The 18680-nt window shown below is 25.6% G+C and overlaps 1 protein-coding gene across 1 annotated transcript in view; it reads left to right on the top strand.

Moving 5' to 3' along the window:
* LOC100210215 (succinate dehydrogenase [ubiquinone] flavoprotein subunit, mitochondrial) overlaps window positions 1–18680 on the top strand; it is a 43204-nt gene that overhangs the window by 18351 nt on the left and 6173 nt on the right. The window contains exons 3-12 of the mRNA XM_065795265.1: window positions 1431–1592; window positions 10509–10817; window positions 12657–12805; window positions 13275–13399; window positions 14120–14190; window positions 14573–14670; window positions 14748–14943; window positions 17028–17225; window positions 17989–18081; window positions 18401–18499. Of these exons, the coding sequence (XP_065651337.1) occupies window positions 1431–1592; window positions 10509–10817; window positions 12657–12805; window positions 13275–13399; window positions 14120–14190; window positions 14573–14670; window positions 14748–14943; window positions 17028–17225; window positions 17989–18081; window positions 18401–18499 (1500 nt within the window). The remainder of the gene's footprint in view (window positions 1–1430; window positions 1593–10508; window positions 10818–12656; window positions 12806–13274; window positions 13400–14119; window positions 14191–14572; window positions 14671–14747; window positions 14944–17027; window positions 17226–17988; window positions 18082–18400; window positions 18500–18680) is intronic.

Genomic DNA, 18680 nt, shown 5'->3' on the forward strand with positions numbered 1-18680 from the left:
TACAGATTCTGGGTTAAATTGATAATAGGTATTGTTCTACGTAGCGAAAACATTTTTCATCTAAGTAGTGCGCAATACTGTCAGTCTTTCTTTTTTAATCTTGAAAAAATTAATCCCTTTAATATTATTTGTTCAGTAGTCAAATATTTTATTACAATTCAATATCTTGTCATTTATGGGACTTCGTAAATTTCATTTACAGTTAATTGTTTTATAGTACTACCAATACCATCACATAGTGACTTACCATGACTTTTAGCAAATAATGTTCACTCTGCATCAATGTCAAAATTGTCTTTATGGAGACAGATATTGTAAAGATTTTTGTTTTGTTTTATACTGTGCAACACAACCATCTGAAAAATAAAAAATCCTTGAAATATTAAGATGATTTTCTTTTAAATAATTAACTATTTGTGTCTGAACTTCATACACAAAACCAATATCATATTCATTATCTTCTGGCATAAAGCAAAACGACTTTTTTGCTGTTCATTTTTGTTTAATAAAAAGAGGGCAATGGAGTGTAACAGTAATTGACTTTAGCACCAATGGTAACTTTAGATTTTTAAAAACTTTGGATCTTAAAAACATGTAGTTTTCTGCAAAATCACTTAAGACAATACAGCAGTCTTTTACCAACTTTTCCTTTTGTGGCATTAGGTATCTTGCTTGACATTTAGCAATCTAGGAATGAGCTATTAACTTGTTTACTACCTTTGATAACATCAATTTGTATTCTTTAATTGCTGTTGTCTAACAGATCAATGTTGTTCTGTCTGTTTTCTGCCACTGATTAAATGACACCTCTAGATGAATATGAATTTTTAAAACTAGATTAATATGAATTTTTGGAGCACTTTGATGAGATACGGGATGAGACTTAATTAAATGGCGTGTAACATGAGAATGAATTTTAGTAGATGGCACAAGAGACGCTAGCTCTTTTATATCAACGCCCATTATAGTATTTATAGAAAAAAGAAAGAGAAGCAGCATGATGATCTTTTGACAATGATTGAAAGTCAGCTGCAAGAGCAGCTTCAACTATGCTTGCAATGCGTTTTTGCACCTTATCTAATAGAGAAAGGAAATCATTTGAAGATCTGCTCCAGATAAATATTTAAATTCATAAAACATTTCTTAGATTAATTATCTCAGCAAAAATATTCCTTGACTTGTGCTTTTGTGTTTTTTGGTGTTTCTAAGTTATTAAGAAAGTATTGCATTATAAACACACACTTAAATAAGTGCATGAAGTAAAATCAGATGCATGAAGTAGTATAAAGAAAAAGCAATAGATTATAATAAGATTATTAATATAAATAGTGAGTAATAGTAACTGATTATTTACTAATTATTTTACTAATTATTTGGTTGATGTTGATGAGTATTAATGTTTCTATTATTTTAATTATATTTTTATATAGTTGAGTCGCCAATATCCAGTGGTTGATCATACATATGATTGTGTAGTTGTCGGTGCTGGTGGAGCAGGTTTAAGAGCTGCTTTCGGACTTGCGAATGCTGGCTTTAAAACAGCTTGTGTTACAAAACTTTTTCCAACTCGTTCACACACGGTTGCAGCACAGGTAAAATATTTTTTGTACTTAAATTTTACCAGAGTGTTTAAATTTTATAAAGCTATTTAATGTGCCTTCAATATTACTTTTTTAAATAAATTATATTTTTGTCTCATTATTAATCAGAAGTCAGTTACATTGTTGATTTAAAAATGTCAACAGTCACATTTTAAAATCAACGATTTTAATGTCTGTGTCACAAAATTTTTCAATGTCAGCTGCGATCTTTCAGATTTGTTTTATACAGTGGAGTCATTAGTAAAATCACTGAACTTTATTATTGTGTATATTATTTTTATCATTATTATGTATATTATTTTTATTAGTATTATCATGTGTAATATTTTTTTAATGAAATAAATTTTAAAAACCTTTTACAAAAAACTTTTTAACAATTTAAATGTTTACACGAACTCAACTTAGTCAAGTTAATTTAAAAAAATTAAGTTTTGAGTTAAATAGTTTTGTTATAAAATATATATAAAGTATACTTGTAAAATATAACTATAAAAAATACTTGTAAAATATATCTGTATGGTATTTTTGTAAAATATATCTATAAAGTATACATGTAAAATATACCTATAAAGTATTCTTGTAAAATATGCCCAGAGGCGTAGCTAGGCAATGGCATATGGGCAGTTGCCAAGGGCGCTAAAATCATTTCAGATAAATTGTATATACCTAACTCATATAATTGTCTTGGAAACAAAATGCATATACTCATATTATTTGTTTTCTCAAAAAGAGCAGTGATTGGTTTTGTTTTAAAGCCGTTATAGGAATAAGCATACATGTTTTAAGTATAATGCTGTGTCTTGAATTTGACATTATTATCTTATTTTGTATTGTAGTGTAAATACTTTTGGGTAAGTTTTTTTTTATTTTTTTTTTATTTTTTATCCATTTAACCATAAAATTAAAAATTACAAATTTAATTATAATTTACAAAATTGGGTTTAGTGTCACTCAATTAAAAACTAGTTAATGGAGTGACACCTTAATAAAATAAACAAATAAAATAAAAAAATATTAAGACAAGAAAATAATAGAGTAAACTACAATAAAACAAGTAATAAAAAAAAAAGTTATAGGTGTAATAATGTTATATATATATGAACAATAATAAATTTTTTAATTTGTACATGGCCTACTTAAATTGCTCGGCCTGATTTGTTGCATTTTCTGTAAAAAAATTATTAGCTCAGTTTTTTTTTACAGCTTATTTATAAAAGCTTGTTATGGTTATAAATTGTGTTTGCACTTTAAATGTTTTATTCTTATTTTATTAAAATGGTTAAATTATAGTTTGATTTTCTTTGAGTAATTAAGTTAAATTTTTCTGTATTTTTTGCTAACTGATTACCTGCTTCAGTGTATTCCAATAACACAGAATACTGAAATAGGTTGTCAGATAGCTATCCCAACATGTATAAACATGCTTCTAAAATAACTTTACATGTTGCTAAAAATACCTACAACTTTCTATTGGAAATAATTTCAATTTTCATTGTCTTATAAAGACTATTTAAAGGATATTTCTTTACCTTAATGGTTTCGCGGTGGTGAAAATTACAAATTAACAAACTGTAGTATGTTAGAAAAATCATTTACAAAAATTGTGCATTAAGTGATTGCTTGCTTCTTGTGGATAAGATATATTTGTAAAAAGCAGCCTAATATCAAAGTGATAAAAAATTTAGTGAAGATTGAGAAAGTAATCTTTATTAAGTAGTTGTTTTTGTTTGCTTCAAAAATATACTCTTATGTTGTGAAATTTGCATAATAAAAACTGAAATTTGCATAATAGTTTTATGGTTAAAAAAAGAAATTTATGAGATAATTCATTTTCATAATTTCATAAAGCAAATAATGGAGATGGAAAACTATTTATTTATGATCTAGTTTATAAAGGAGTATTTAAAACATACTTATTATTTGATATACTCAATTTTATGTCGAAAAAAAAGTTTTTCTTTCATTTTTATTTGATTTTTTCAGAGACTAAGTTAAAGTTATTGCTGGTTGCATTGCAGAGAATTTATTTCATATAGTTTATAAAAGAGTTCAATTACTAAGCAGGAATTAAAAAAAAGCAGGAAAAATTATTTATCAGGTCACTTGGAAACAACAATCAATTTGTCAACTTTACATTGTCAATATTTGACAAAACAACTGCACCTGTAATGGTTCAGATTTTCTATAAAGAAATAATGCAGCACAATTTTTATCATTGTTTTTTAAGTTATTTATCACACTTAACTCAAAGTGAAACTCAATGCATCTAAATAACTCAGCAATGCTGCTGTGAAAGATGATAACAAACCCACACTTTGCAGAGAAATAGCTAATTGTATTGAAATTTGGTTAAAGTGTAAATATTTTACATCAACCAAACAAGCTTCTTGTGCTTTATTTACAACACTACAAGCAACATATCTTATAAAAGATTTGTTTAAAGAACTCAATGCGTTTGTTCTTTCTTCCTAACTACAAAGTGATCATTTGAAGCTGTGTTTTATTAAGTATAGATAATTGAGCGGTGGTTGAATTTTTGTGATTCTTTTAGAAATATGCAAAAGTGAAAAGGTTTTGAAGTCTGTTCTATAATAATTTTGAAAATTATTTTCTGTAAAGAAAATATATCAGACATTTAATAACTCTAATTTTAAAAATATTATGCAAGATATTGCTTTGTTGTTTACATAAATACTAGTGTCAGCTTTCTGAAGCTAGAAGTTCCTTGCACTATAGCTAGTGACAAAATTATAATGTATACATCAATGCAAGGTAAAAAATAAAAATAAAAAGATTTGGATGATAAACTTGTGATCAATAAATGTGATTTTATACAGAGGAGAGCCTATATATCCAAGTCAACTTCTGTTTAATTTTATTTGTCATCTTGTTAGTATTCTAGATATAATTTCTCCTATTTTAATCAAACAATGCAATTATTCTTTTTTAATTTTTAATTTTGTCGAAAAAATTTTAAAGATTTGATAAGCAGATTTTACTAGTGATAATCAAGAATTGGGAATCAATGTATAGATTTCATATTGTTATAAATATTTTTTATAATTTTCAAAAAGAAGTTATATTTGTAAAGAAAGGTCAAAGGAAAAAATTAAAAAAGAAACCTAAACATTGAAAAAGCTTTAAGATTGTTTCTTACATTGCCAATAACTGAAGCTACTGGTGAAAGAAGTTTTAGCAAATTGAATTTAATCAATAACTATTTATGATCGACATCTGGCCAAGAACAGACACCTTCCCTAGCACCTCTGTCTATTGAAACAGAATTGACAAAAACAATAGATTTTGATAATATAGTTTAAAAATTTGGTTAGTACTAAAATTTGTCTTAGTATTTGGCAATACTAAGGCAAGGTTAAGTTAAGTTTAATTTAAAGTTATTTTTATTTTTAATGGTAATAAATGTAACCAATGTACTAAGAGTAATATTTTATATAAAAAAATATTGATAAATAATAAATAATAATAAGCATTAAAAAAAATTTTTGTATTACATCAGCACTCGAATTAAGCATATCGAAAATTGTGATTGCTTTTCATACCTTTGCGATTAGTTTTTTCTTTAAAAAAAAAATTTGCGATTTGTTTTGGTCTTGTTTTTTCTTTTCTAATTTAGCATTTTTTTGGACATTCTTAAAAGTAAAGTTTATCTAAGTTTTTTATTAGAGGTCATAAAGTACATCATGCTAATTTTATCTTTTGAATAGAAGTATGATCTCTTGAGCGGAGATTTATATAGTCATAATTTTTGAATGCTGAGAAATAGTACATATAATAACATCAAATTTATCCATGAATATAAGTCTAGTTGAGAATAGTACAGAAAAACTTGTTGCCCCTCATGTTTGGGTTGGGGAGAGGGGATGAAATTAAAGGGTTTTTTCTTTCCCAGCCTCCAATCATTGCAATTTTTCACAAAGCATCATTGTTTTACATATGTTAAACATACAAATGTTTGGAATTTGCTCCATATCTGGAAGTTAGCTATCTCAAACACCAAAAAATCCCGGATCTGTCACTGTCTGCGTAAAAGTTAGTAATATTTTAAAGTTACATTTAGTTTGATTTACTGAATGAATAAAAGTAGATAACAGTAAATTTATCCATAAACAAAATAAAAACAACAAGTTAAATTACTACAGTAACTTACAGTTACTTAACTATTAAATTTACTTAATATACTCAAAGACTCTCAAAAGTTATCCATACAAATGTTTCTATATATATCTTATATGTTGTTAACACATAGTATAAGCTTTTAACTAAAAATTATTTTAACAAGAAATCTCAAATAAAATATGAAAAACACGATACCATTTTTTATATTAACAAATTGATATCAAGATCAAACATTTTCTTTAAACAGGCATGTGGTTTTTAGGATTTTTTTTAAAAAGAAATCTATTTAAACAAAAGAATTAAAATCTAAAATTCTCTTATTCAAATAATTTTGCAATTGAAGATTGAAATTTAAAAAAATTGGAAAAATTTAAAAGAATTATAACCCTTAATAATTTAATTGCAGCAGCATCCGTAATAACTAGTGGCATAGCGAGGATCATTTCTGAAAGTTAAATGTATATCTAGCTGCAGTAACAATATCAGATTTAGAACATAGTGCAGCATAGGAAGAGTTATTTAAATCCTTAACATTTTGAATAATTATTTTTTGCTTCTTAAAAATAGTTTTAAAAGTAGAAACATTTTATTGCAAACATTAAATCAGTGATTATTGCAAACATTAAACCAAAAATTAAAGTATAAAAAATTTGAATTTAAAAAAATAAATCATTTCATCTATTTGAAAAAATTTTTTTGCTAAAAAATAATTTAAGAATATACTTAAACTTAAGGAAATTTAATTTGATTTATTAGACCAAATTTTTTTCTTTCACTTTTTATTGCAAAACAATTTGAATGAAAAATATTAAATAAAAACGTTAAAAACCATTTCATTAAAAAAATTAATTTTACGTAAATTTTTAATAGTACGCTAAATCAAGAAACAATAAATTATAAAAAACTATCTGCTTTGGTCTAATTGGTTTTATCTATAGGTTATAGTCTCCTATAGTCAATAGGCGTGTTTTTGCGCAAAAATGAGGTTAAAGTTTTATGGTGATGTTTTAATTTATTAATTAGAACAGTTCTATTTATTTAATTCGCTTTATTTTAAACGCGTTTTATGTTATTAATGTTATAAAACATTATTAACATAAATATATTATAAAACTGTATTAAACAGCGTCACAAAGTTGTTTTACATTAACACTTTATTTTATTAAAACGACTTTGCAGTTTGTTTTATTGTTTTATAGTTTTTTACATTAAAAATTCAATATTCTTTAAAAATAATTATTATTTTATTGTCCGCGTAAACCCTAAAAGCAAAACTGTAACAGCATAAGCGTAAAAGTTGTCTAAAACTAATTAAAGTCATTTAAATGTTGTAATATTTGCGTTTTTACTTTTTTACTTTTACTTTTTTAAGTATCATGTTAAGTAAAAATAATTACTAAAAGTAATATCCTAATAGTATTAAATAAGTTACTTGCTCATTGCATTATAAATTGCTAAATACACTATAACAGCAAATTAAACTTTAAATTATAACTTAAGCTGTAAGTTATAACAGTAACTTACACTATTTTAAACTCCTCCAAATGAGAAAATTATAAGATAATATTTAAATATAAGATATATTATGTTAAAAGACAATTATGAACTAATGTAGAAAAGATAAAAATTTATAGTAACGCAACCCAACCCCAACCCCCCTCCTCCTCCTCCTCCTCCTCCTCCTTCTCCTCCTTACTGAGGAGGAGGAGGAGAGATTGAGGGGGGATTTTTTTTTTTTTTTTTTGCAATTGGATTTTTTTATATTAACTAAAGTCCTGTACATATTATCTTTTCCTGTATTTGTTTCCTTTTTTTTTTCATTACCATTTCGAAAAAAGCTTCAACTTTGGTGCCAAAGTGTATGCATTTAAAAAGGGCACCAAAGTATGTATTTGCCAAGGGCGCCAAGTCCTAGCTATAGCTCTGAATATACCTATAAAGTATACTTGTAAAATAAATCTATAAAGTATATTTGTAACATGTACCTATAAAAAATACTTGTAAAATATACCTGTAAAGTATACTTATTTACCTATAGGGTAATTCCATTCCAGATGGCCCAAAAAAAAATTTTTAATGTCATCTTATATTTCAGATTTTGCTGATTTTTGTTGATTTTCAGTTGAGAGTACTTAGTAAAATAAGAATTCCTTGAAAATTTTAGCTTCTGATTCTCTGGCTTCGAAAAGATCCTGAAATATGACCATTTTACTTTTAGCAAATATTGGCCAGGCCCCTCTTGTCTCCTCAGAATTGCAACATTTATTTAGAGGTTTTAAGTCGTTTAACTTTCAAAATGTTTGATCTTTTTTCTTAAAATTTGTACCTGGCTTTTTTCAGGACAGATGAATTCAGTAAAATGATCAGAAATATAAAAAATTACTATTAAGTACCTGTATTAATTTGAATAAATTTAGGCAATTTTTTATATACCTGATTTTAATGCTCAAGAAACCCATGTGGCCTTGATGATATCAAAAAAAAAAACTTTATGCATTCTATATTTATTAATCTTTCAGAAAACCTAAGGATTTTGATCTGCAAGTATATGGATTTATATATTTGTGCATGCATGTTAAAGTTATTTCTATGGCCCAATACACTAGGGAGGGAATTAAATTTATTCTGTGTAAATGTGATACATTTCATTTGATTGGTATGAAAAATGAGATTTGTCATATTAAAATCTTTTCATCATGATAGGAGTTAAAATTTTGTCATCTGTTAAAGATGTTATGGCAAGATTTATGCACCCTCATAAACTTTTTAACAGCCTTTTCTGGGCATCTAGAGCAGTTGAGTGTTGGGCTCTAATTACCAACACAATTTGTATCATTGATGCACCTGTAACAACAATTGGACCTATATATACTTTGATCGTTGATGTAAATCTTAACACAATCTTGACACTTTCTTTTTTTGTATTTTATTTTGTAAATAATTAATTAAAACTGAGCAAGTATAAACCAAAAAATTTTTGAAGGAAATATTTTCAAAGTTAACTTTACTTTGTTAAAATCCAAAACAATCAGGACTACACAAATGCTGAAATTTTCAGAGTTTCAGTTTGTCTGGAAAGTAGTGAAAAATTTATTGCAAGATTTCACTACAAACAACTAAAGCACTTGACCCTGCTCTCTGTCTACCTTCCCTCCCTCTTGGTGTATTGGGCCCTGGAAACAATTTTAACATGTATGCTTATCAGTACCTCAGAAATCTGAAAAGTTTTAGAGCTCCAGTTAGCTGGAAGGTAAAGAAAAATCAATCAAAATATTCCGCTACAAAAAAGTGAGGACCGTGTCCAGTTCTCCATATATAGAAATCCATATACTTGCAGATCAAAAAGAATGATGTTTAAATTTTTTTTATTTTATATCAGCAAGGCTAGATGGGTTTCTTGCGCATTAAAAACAGGTATATAAAAAGTTGCCTAAAATTATTTAAATTGATAAATACAGGTACTTAATAGTAATTTTTTATATTTCTGATCATTTCATTGAATTTGTCACCCCCAAAAATAGCCAGTTGCAAATTTTTAAGTAAAAAAATAAAATATTTTTAAAGTTATGTGACTTGAAACCTCCAAATAAATGTTGCAATTCTGAGGGGACAAGAGTGGCCTAGTTAATATCTGCTAAATGAAAATGGTCATATTTCAGGATCTTCTTGGAGCCAGAAGCTAAATTCTCTAGGATTTCTTATTTTGTTAAGCACTCTTAACTTTAAAAAAATCGGCAAAATCTGAGATGTATGGTGACATGGCATGGGTCAATTTATATGGAATTACCTTAAAGAAAAATTTATTTTCAATTTCTTGTGAAATATTTATTCAATTTTATCAGAATTAATAAACAATTCAAGCAAATAAAACACTATCAAGTACAAATTAGAAATAATTCTCTGGTTGTTACTAAAATTAATAAACAAGAAAAACAAGTAAAGTTTAGGCAAATTTATTAAATTAATGTTGACAAAAAACAAAAGAGATTGCTCTGCAAATTACTTTTGATTTTCAAAAAAAGTAGAACAGTAATAGAAAGTATGCCTGATAAAATAATGGCTTAATTCTAAATTTTCTTTTTATAAAAGTCTAATTTGATGTTGATAAAATTCTAATGTGATGATAATAAAATGAGTTGGTAAATTGCTCTTCAATGTTTTACCATCATGTTTTTATTGAGTAATTTAGTTTCTTTTAAATTGATTTGTAACTTATTTTCTTTTAAAAAAATTTTAAAACTTTATTATGTTCTTTATATTGCTCTCCCAGCTTTAATCTTAAAAATAAATACAAAATATTAGACTTCTAATGTAGTTGTTAACTAAACACTATACATAGAAAATTTGTTGAGTTTCTCCATGAAAACTAAGATTCAAATCTCTGAGGATACTTTTTTTTTCTGTTCATAGTTTTTTTCTTTTATTTTAATTAATAGCTTTTTTTAAATTGATTTATAGTTTTTCTTTTAATTGATTAATTAATCATTTTTCTTCTATTAATTAGCACACATCTGTTTTTTTTTAAAGATTTAAATGAATTGAATTTTGGATAACGTGTAATAAAAATAAGAAATTTAATTTAATAAAAGTTATTAGGAATTATTAAAAAGTATGTATATATAAAAAGTATATATGTATATATATATATATCAGGGTGTGAGCCAGGAAAAAATTTATTAAAGCATTTTTGCAAAAATGGGATTTTAGGTGTAACCTTTAAAAAAAATGCATTGCATTCTGACATTTAAAAAAGTGGTATTAAATATTTAGGGTGGTATTAATGCTGCACTTGGAAATATGGAAAAAGATGATTGGAGGTGGCATATGTATGACACAGTGAAAGGCTCAGATTGGTTGGGTGATCAAGATGCAATTCACTACATGACTAGAGAAGCACCTGCTGCTGTTTATGAGCTTGAAAATTATGGAATGCCTTTCAGCAGAACAGAAGAAGGAAGAATTTATCAACGTGCTTTTGGTGGTCAGAGTCTTAACTATGGTAAAAATGGCCAAGCACATAGATGTTGTGCTGTTGCTGATCGAACTGGTCATTCTCTTCTTCACACTCTTTATGGACAGGTACATTTTATTTTCACATTTAAATAATTTAAAAATTTTTTATTTATATTTTAAAGATTTCCAAATATTTTCTACCAAAATTTTGTTTAATTAAGATAATTACTATAAATACAGATATATAGTTTTACAAAAAAAATTCAGCTGTAAAAAAATTTGTGTAATAATGTTATCAAATGCTACCCGGCACTACCAAATATTTTCTCAGTTAAATTTTTTTTAAAAAATTTTGATTCCTTAGGTTTTGTAAGAAAAAATAATCCATTTTGCTGTTCCTTGTTATTCCAAATGTAACAAAATAAGAGATAATTTTCCATTACAACATATTTAAATTTGCTCTTACATATGAATTTATTTTAATAAACTTTGTTTAGGTGTTTTTAAAATTCATTATAAAAAATATAATTGATTTTTTGCAATGTTTTATCTTAATTTTTAAATTGGACCACATTTCTGTTGGCCCAACTTAATAAATGTTGAGATATGCCATCTTTTTAATAGATCTTGTTTTATTTATATAACATAAAGCTCCAATTTTTATTCTTTCATTATTGGTCAAGACATCTAATAACTTTCTCTTTTCTTTAACATTTTCTGCATCAAATATTTCTTAAGCAATTTAGAAGTAAACACGAAAAGACAAACAATTATAACCATGAATGATGAGGAGTGTAATTTGTTTTATTATAAATATGTTACTAGTTTTCAGATTTTTTTCCTATACTAATACTACCTGACTAGCAAATTTAATGCACATCATGCGTGACAATAAACAAATACCAGTTTAACTTAGTGGGATAGTGTTTAAGTGTTTATATCACTCAAATAATGTTGTTATTGTACATGTGTCTCATTTATGGCAACTTATGGTCTAATTTGTGAGAATTTTTTTTTATTTAAAACCTTAATCTTTTTTTAACTAAATATTTTTATATTATGTGAAATGCCTTTATATTAGGTAACAAGTTACTTTTAATGATTGCTTACAACAGGATGTGATCTAGTCGTTAAAACAAAGTTTTATATGTGTTATATTTATAGCACAATCTAAAAGCCATGGCATCATTTATCATCGTTTAACCTTGATGCTTCAGTAAACCATCTCTTTTTGTTAATGCTGAACTTAGTAGTAGTAGTGGTAGTAGTAGTAGTAGTAGTAGTAGTAGTAGTAGTAGTAGTAGTAGTAGTAGTAGTAGTAGTAGTAGTAGTAGTAGTAGTAGTAGTAGCAGCAGCACCAGTAGCAGTTGTAGCAGCTCCTGATACCTGCTGTTTAAGACTTGATGCTTCAGCAAGCTATATATATTAATTATGTTCTGTTGTTAATTCTATCATTGTGTTTTTCTTTATTATCATTATTGTAGTAACTTTATATATTTTATTAAAGCCTAATATTAAATATCGTATTTTGCTGTAGTTTCACAATAGTATGCATAGTCAGAAATAGTATTCAGTCATGTTTTCTCTGACCAAAACTGTTTAAATGTTATTTTTAAGTGTTAGCTGTGGTGACCAATATTAAAAACATAAGAAAAGATAAAACAAAGAAACAGGTTAGTATGGTAAAGTAAAAAATAAGATTTTATACAGCTAAAGTAATAATAATGTTAAGCAAATTAAAATTTAGCTCATGTTTTCACAGTATACCCTACATTACACCAAGTTCATAAATTACCACTTTATACCAAATTAACAAAATACTTTTTATGCTATGTAATATGCTAAAATGGATATTTTGTTTCTTAACATACAGTATTGTATACAGTATATGTACACAGTATAAAATTAAAAAATTATAAATTAGTTTTTATGACAAGATTATAATTAAGTCATTCTTTTTTTTAGTCATTGCGATACGATTGTAACTACTTTATTGAATACTTTGCTTTGGACTTGTTGATGGATAAAGGAAAATGTGTTGGGATAATTGCATTAAATCTTGAAGATGGATCTTTGCATAGGATTAAAGCAAAAAATACTGTCCTTGCAACCGGGTAAATTTTACCTTTAAGTTTTCTTTTGTTATATGTGTATTGTTTAGTTATAATTCTCATAATTAAATAAAACATACATCCTAAATAGTTGACTTTTTGTATTTCTTATATGGGGATCATTTTATACAGCCTTAATATATATAGCTGAATAGTTTCATAATTGTTAATGTTGAAAAAAATAAAAGTTATTTGTTCGCATTAGATTATTTTTTTTTTAGTTCAAATTTTTATTTTTATCATTTTTGTTTTCCTATATATTTGCTTTGTTAGAAAAAATTTTTACAGTTTTGTTTTTTTAAATTTTTCAAAATTTGAATTTCAAGCTAAGTTGTTATTTTGCTTTTTTATTACATATTTAAAAGAATTTTTTTTTATAATGGATTTATTATTTAGAATTAGTACAAAAAATAAACATGTATTCAAAATAAAAATGTCCATACACTAAAATTTTATTAAATTCATTTTTCAGTGGTTCTGGAAGAACGTATTTCTCATGTACATCAGCCCATACATGCACAGGAGATGGCACTGCTATGGTTACAAGAGCTGGTCTTGCAAATGAAGATTTAGAGTTCATTCAGTTTCATCCTACTGGTAAATTTAATAATTCTTTGTATATTTAGCTCGATTATCATTCAATGGTTATATATCTGATGCAACAAAAAATATATTGTTTTATATTCTATGTTATAAGGACATATATTATATACAGACAAGAGGTTTTTAACTAAAAAATCTCTATGACTGGCTTGTTATTGAGAGGAAATCTTTCTCTTTTTTTGTAAAGTTGGAAGATTTTCCTGGCAAGTGATTAGTTTTACATTTATTATTATTATTATTTTTATTATTATTATAGTTATATTTATAGAAATCACTTTACTATTAAAAATATTGCTAGGACAGTTTTAGCTTAATGAATAAATTTGTTCTTAAAGTTTGTACACAATAAAGTTTGATTATAACAGCATTTAACTGGTTATAAAAAAAGAAAAAAGAATTAAATGAAAAAGATGGAAAGAATTAAAGTCAGTACAAGACAATATTTTCTTGGCTCTCTATTTCAAGTAATTCCTTATTTATGGAATTTTTTTTGGCATCAAATGCAATAGTTTATAGGCGCATCACTAATATAAAGTACATGTTAAAAAAATATCTTTAGAGAATCTAGCAAATCAAATGTTCTGTTTAAAATGTATACTGTTTTAATTAATTTGATAAAATCATTTCTAAATTAAAAAAAAACAATAAACTTACAATTTGCGAAAGAACTGCTAAATAATTTCATTTACTAAATTTTAAAGCTTTTAAATTTAGGTATTTATGGAGCTGGTTGTCTCATCACAGAAGGTTGTAGAGGAGAAGGAGGCTACTTGATTAATAGCGAGGTAAGTTTACACATAGTACTATTTTTTTTATAGGCACATTTATTTTTAAGTAAATTACTTTTATTAGTCAAGTTTATCTTAATGACCACTGTCATTATTTCAACCACGATTATTTACTTATGTTTTATGTTAAATTTGTGTTGTGAAGGTTTTATGAATAATGATGATTAATTATGAATAATAGTAGTTATGAATAATGATGATTAATTATGAATAATGATGCTTTTTTGCTTTGATGATTTTTTTTCAAGTATATAGTTATAAAATATATATAAAAGATAGCTTAAGTTATAAAAGATAAAAAAACTTCTACTAAAAGTATATAAATTTTCTAAGGGTTTTCAAAAAAGATTTTTTTCAATAACAAAATATAATTTTTAAGGGTGAACGCTTTATGGAAAGATATGCTCCTACTGCTAAGGATCTTGCCTCAAGAGATGTTGTTTCTCGATCGATGACAATTGAGATGAGAGAAGGGCGGTATGTAAATTTTATTTTTAATTTTGATATTTTTATATAAAGGTAGATTTCTTTTTTTATGTTATTTTTTTCTGTAGTGGATGTGGACCTGAAAAAGATCATGTATATTTACAATTGTCTCATCTTCCCCAAGAGATACTTAAATCTCGTCTTCCTGGAATTTCTGAGACAGCCATGATATTTGCTGGAGTTGATGTAACTCGTGATCCTATACCTGTTCTTCCAACTTGCCATTACAATATGGGTGGAATACCAACCAACTTTAATGGACAGGTTTAATTTTAATATCAATGTTGATGTTTGTGCATATTACATGTCATAAAATTAAATTAAATTCAGCTTTTTTTATTTTTAATTAACTTATTAAAAACATCCATAATTAAATTTTAATAAAAATATAATAATTGCATTAAAGTTATATATACACACTAGCAGTAGAATGTTTTTGATTAAATGCAATGTTTATTTTTTATATTATATATTTAATATATTCATTTCATTATATATTTTATATATTTATTAAGAACCACAAACACAAAATTAAAATGTATCAAAATGTATCAAAATAAAAATGTATAATGCAAGGTTTACAGATAAATATTATAAGGTCTTATAGTTATTGTAAGGTCTTATATACAGGCATTGTAAGGTCTTATATACAGATAAATCAAAATTTGAAATTTTTGAAAAGAAATGGTGTCAATAACTTTGTCAATCATAGGTGAACGAATGATTTACTAGTGAGTTATACCAACAGTTAATCACGAAGGTGGTTCTGTGTCACTTTAGAATTGCTTTGCTGTTCGCAAAGTAGGAGATTTCATGCTTTTCTGTTTGGACAAATAATTCTAGGCTCTCAATTTATTTTTCAGCAAGACAGTGACCCTAAACACTCATGAAGGTTGTTTAAATATTATAGTTTAGCAAAAGAACATATAAAAGTATTAACATACATGGATCAGCCCTCTGAGTCATTAGATTGTATTCTGATTGAGTTTTATAGGATCAGCTAAACAGAAATTTTTGAAAAATGCAACCATTCAATCAGAATCAACTCTAGGAAAACCTGCAATTGTGTTGAAGTAAACTTTGACCATTTACAATAAAGAAATAAGTGGAAAGAATACCAAAAGTTTTAGCAGCAGTTTTAAAAGCTGAAGGCTCCCTTCAGCTTTTTATATTTAAAAGTATTTACTGTTTAAAAATTAAAGTAATATCAGTAATCAGTTTTACTTGTTTTGAAAGGTGATCCAAAAACCTTTGACCGGTAGTGTGTATATCTTGTTGATATAAGTTGGTGCTGAGCTAATGTTTTTGCTGCATATAAAATTTAAAATATATTTTGTAATAAGTATTTAAAAAAATATTTTGTAACAAATATTTTGGAAATAAGTATTTAAAAAAATATTTTGTAAAAAATATTTTGGAAATAAGTATTTAAAAAACTATTTTTAAATAAATATTATGTAATAAGTACAGAAGAAAAAGATGAATAAAATAACTATTCTGTAAAAGTTATTGAAATTTGGTTAAATATTAATATTTTATAAACAAATAATAAAAATAGTACTTCAAATAAGTGAACCCTTTAAGTTATGAATTATGTTTAAGTATTTGCATAAGTGAAATTTGATAGCAGAGTTTTGTACATAAAGTTATTATTATTGCATTTTTTTTAAATGTGTGTTTTTGTTTTATTGCTCTTATTGGCTCAAAAGTAGTAAGCACTCTTCATCAATCATTCATCTTCAATCTCATAATTAATATTCAACAATGTATGCACCATTATTGCCTATAACCTCTTGCCATTGCAAGAGGTCATAGGTCAGAATCAAAGAAGTTGTTTAGTGCTGTTGGAGTGCCTTCATTTTTTCTTTCATTTTACAAGCTGTTGTTTAGTGATTAGAACGAATAATAGTTCATTTATGCTAAGTAGAAAGCCAAGGGTTTCAGCACATACATTGACTGACAAATAGCCAGACTCGCAGCAAATTACTATATGCTTTAAAAAAAAAAAGATTTTTTTTTAGTCTAAGAAAAAAAAAAAATTTAATATGTATATATAAGTTATATTATTAAATATTATATTAAAAAATATATACATATATATATATAAGTATTTTTTATTCTTTTTATTCTTCTCATTATAAATATACTATTTAACATATATGTGTGTGTGTGTATATATATATATATATATATATATATATATATATATATATATATATATATATATATATATATATATATATATATATATATATATATATATATATATATATATATATATATATATATATATATATATATTTACAGTTCTTAAGTTAATTTTATAAAATATTTTAAACTGTTAACAGGTAATACAACATCATAATGGTAAAGATGTTATTGTGGAAGGTTTGTATGCTGCTGGTGAAGCTGCTTGTGCTTCAGTTCATGGTGCTAACCGTCTGGGAGCTAATTCTCTGCTAGATTTAGTCATATTTGGTCGTGCGTGTGCCTTAGATATTGCTGCAAAAAATAAGCCTGGAGACAGCATTCCTGATTTACCCAGTGTAAGTTTTTGTAGTTTGTCAGTGTGGGTTTTTTTTTTTTTTTTGCAAATAATATCAAAAAATCCTATTTAAAATTGATGTTTCATAGGTTTTTTAGGCCGTGGATTTTGAATCTTCTTTTTTTACACTTATTAAGTAAAATTCATCATAACAGCAAAAGTTAATGGTTCTAATTTTTTTTCTATGCAATAGCATTTTTCTATATTAATTATAAAGTATTACATTTTTATAATGAGATTTAACTTTTTATATTTTCTTTCAAAAAAAGTTAGTATATATGAATGTTTTAATTTTTATCCTAATATATAATATATATGCAATCTTCATTAAATAAAATTTTTTAATTCAAATAACTTAAGACTTTTTGTTAGCTCTATCTTTGTTCTACCATCTGTACCACAGCACTAAAAGTGCTAATTTCTGAACCAAGAGGTTCTGAGGTTTAATGCCTGCTCTAGCCACATGACATTGATAAAGAAAGTGGCATTATCTTCCTTATTAAATGCTATTCTGTGTTTAAGAAAGAAGTTAAAACATTTACAAGCAAATAAATCCTTGTAGTTACAATTTCTTTAGTTTTCAAAATTTTAGGTTTTCTAAATTGGTTCACACCCTTGCTATTTATGATTACTTAATTTACCATTTGCAACAATATATTTATTACTTAGTGTTTTTTATATTTACTTGTACTAAAATTTGTGTTTCTAATATAATTTAAAAAGTTATGCATTACCTTGCATTATTTTATGTGGTGTTTTTATAGGATATTGGTGAAGCATCTGTGGCCAATCTTGATAAGGTTCGGTTTGCCAATGGACACACACCAACTGCTAATTTAAGATTAAAGATGCAAAAGGTATTGCTAATTAACTTTAAAATTAAGAATTTTTTATCTGACTTGGTAAAAATTATTTTTTACAGAGTTATTTATACATACACACATAACATAGTGAGAGATGTACACACATAACATAGTTACAAACATACACAACTAACATCTTCTCAGAAATAAATTTTATGTGCCATTCTCTTATTAAAAATAAATTTTATTTGCCATTTGATTTATCAAAAAATGGGTAACAACCATAGTTGTTACTCATTAACAAGTTCTTTATTCTTTATTCACAACTTCTTTGTAAGTTCTAATGTATTTTTTGTATCAACAAATATTTTAGATTATGCAAGGACATGCAGCTGTATTCAGAACCGGTACTGTCTTAGCAGAAGGAGTGTCAAAGATTTATCAGGCTTATGATGAGTTAAAGGATCTTAAGGTTGTTTTTTTTTTAATGTTTTTTATCTAAGGGTTTTCTTTTAAACCTAAAATTTGAATAGTTTTTCAACAAATATTTTTATAGTTAATTTAAAATAAGTTTTTTTATTGTGTGTATATATATATATATATATATATATATATATATATATATATATATATATATATATATATATATATAT

The sequence above is a fragment of the Hydra vulgaris genome, chromosome 04 (assembly GCF_038396675.1).
Source record: "Hydra vulgaris chromosome 04, alternate assembly HydraT2T_AEP".
NCBI classification, from domain to species: Eukaryota; Metazoa; Cnidaria; class Hydrozoa; order Anthoathecata; family Hydridae; genus Hydra; species Hydra vulgaris.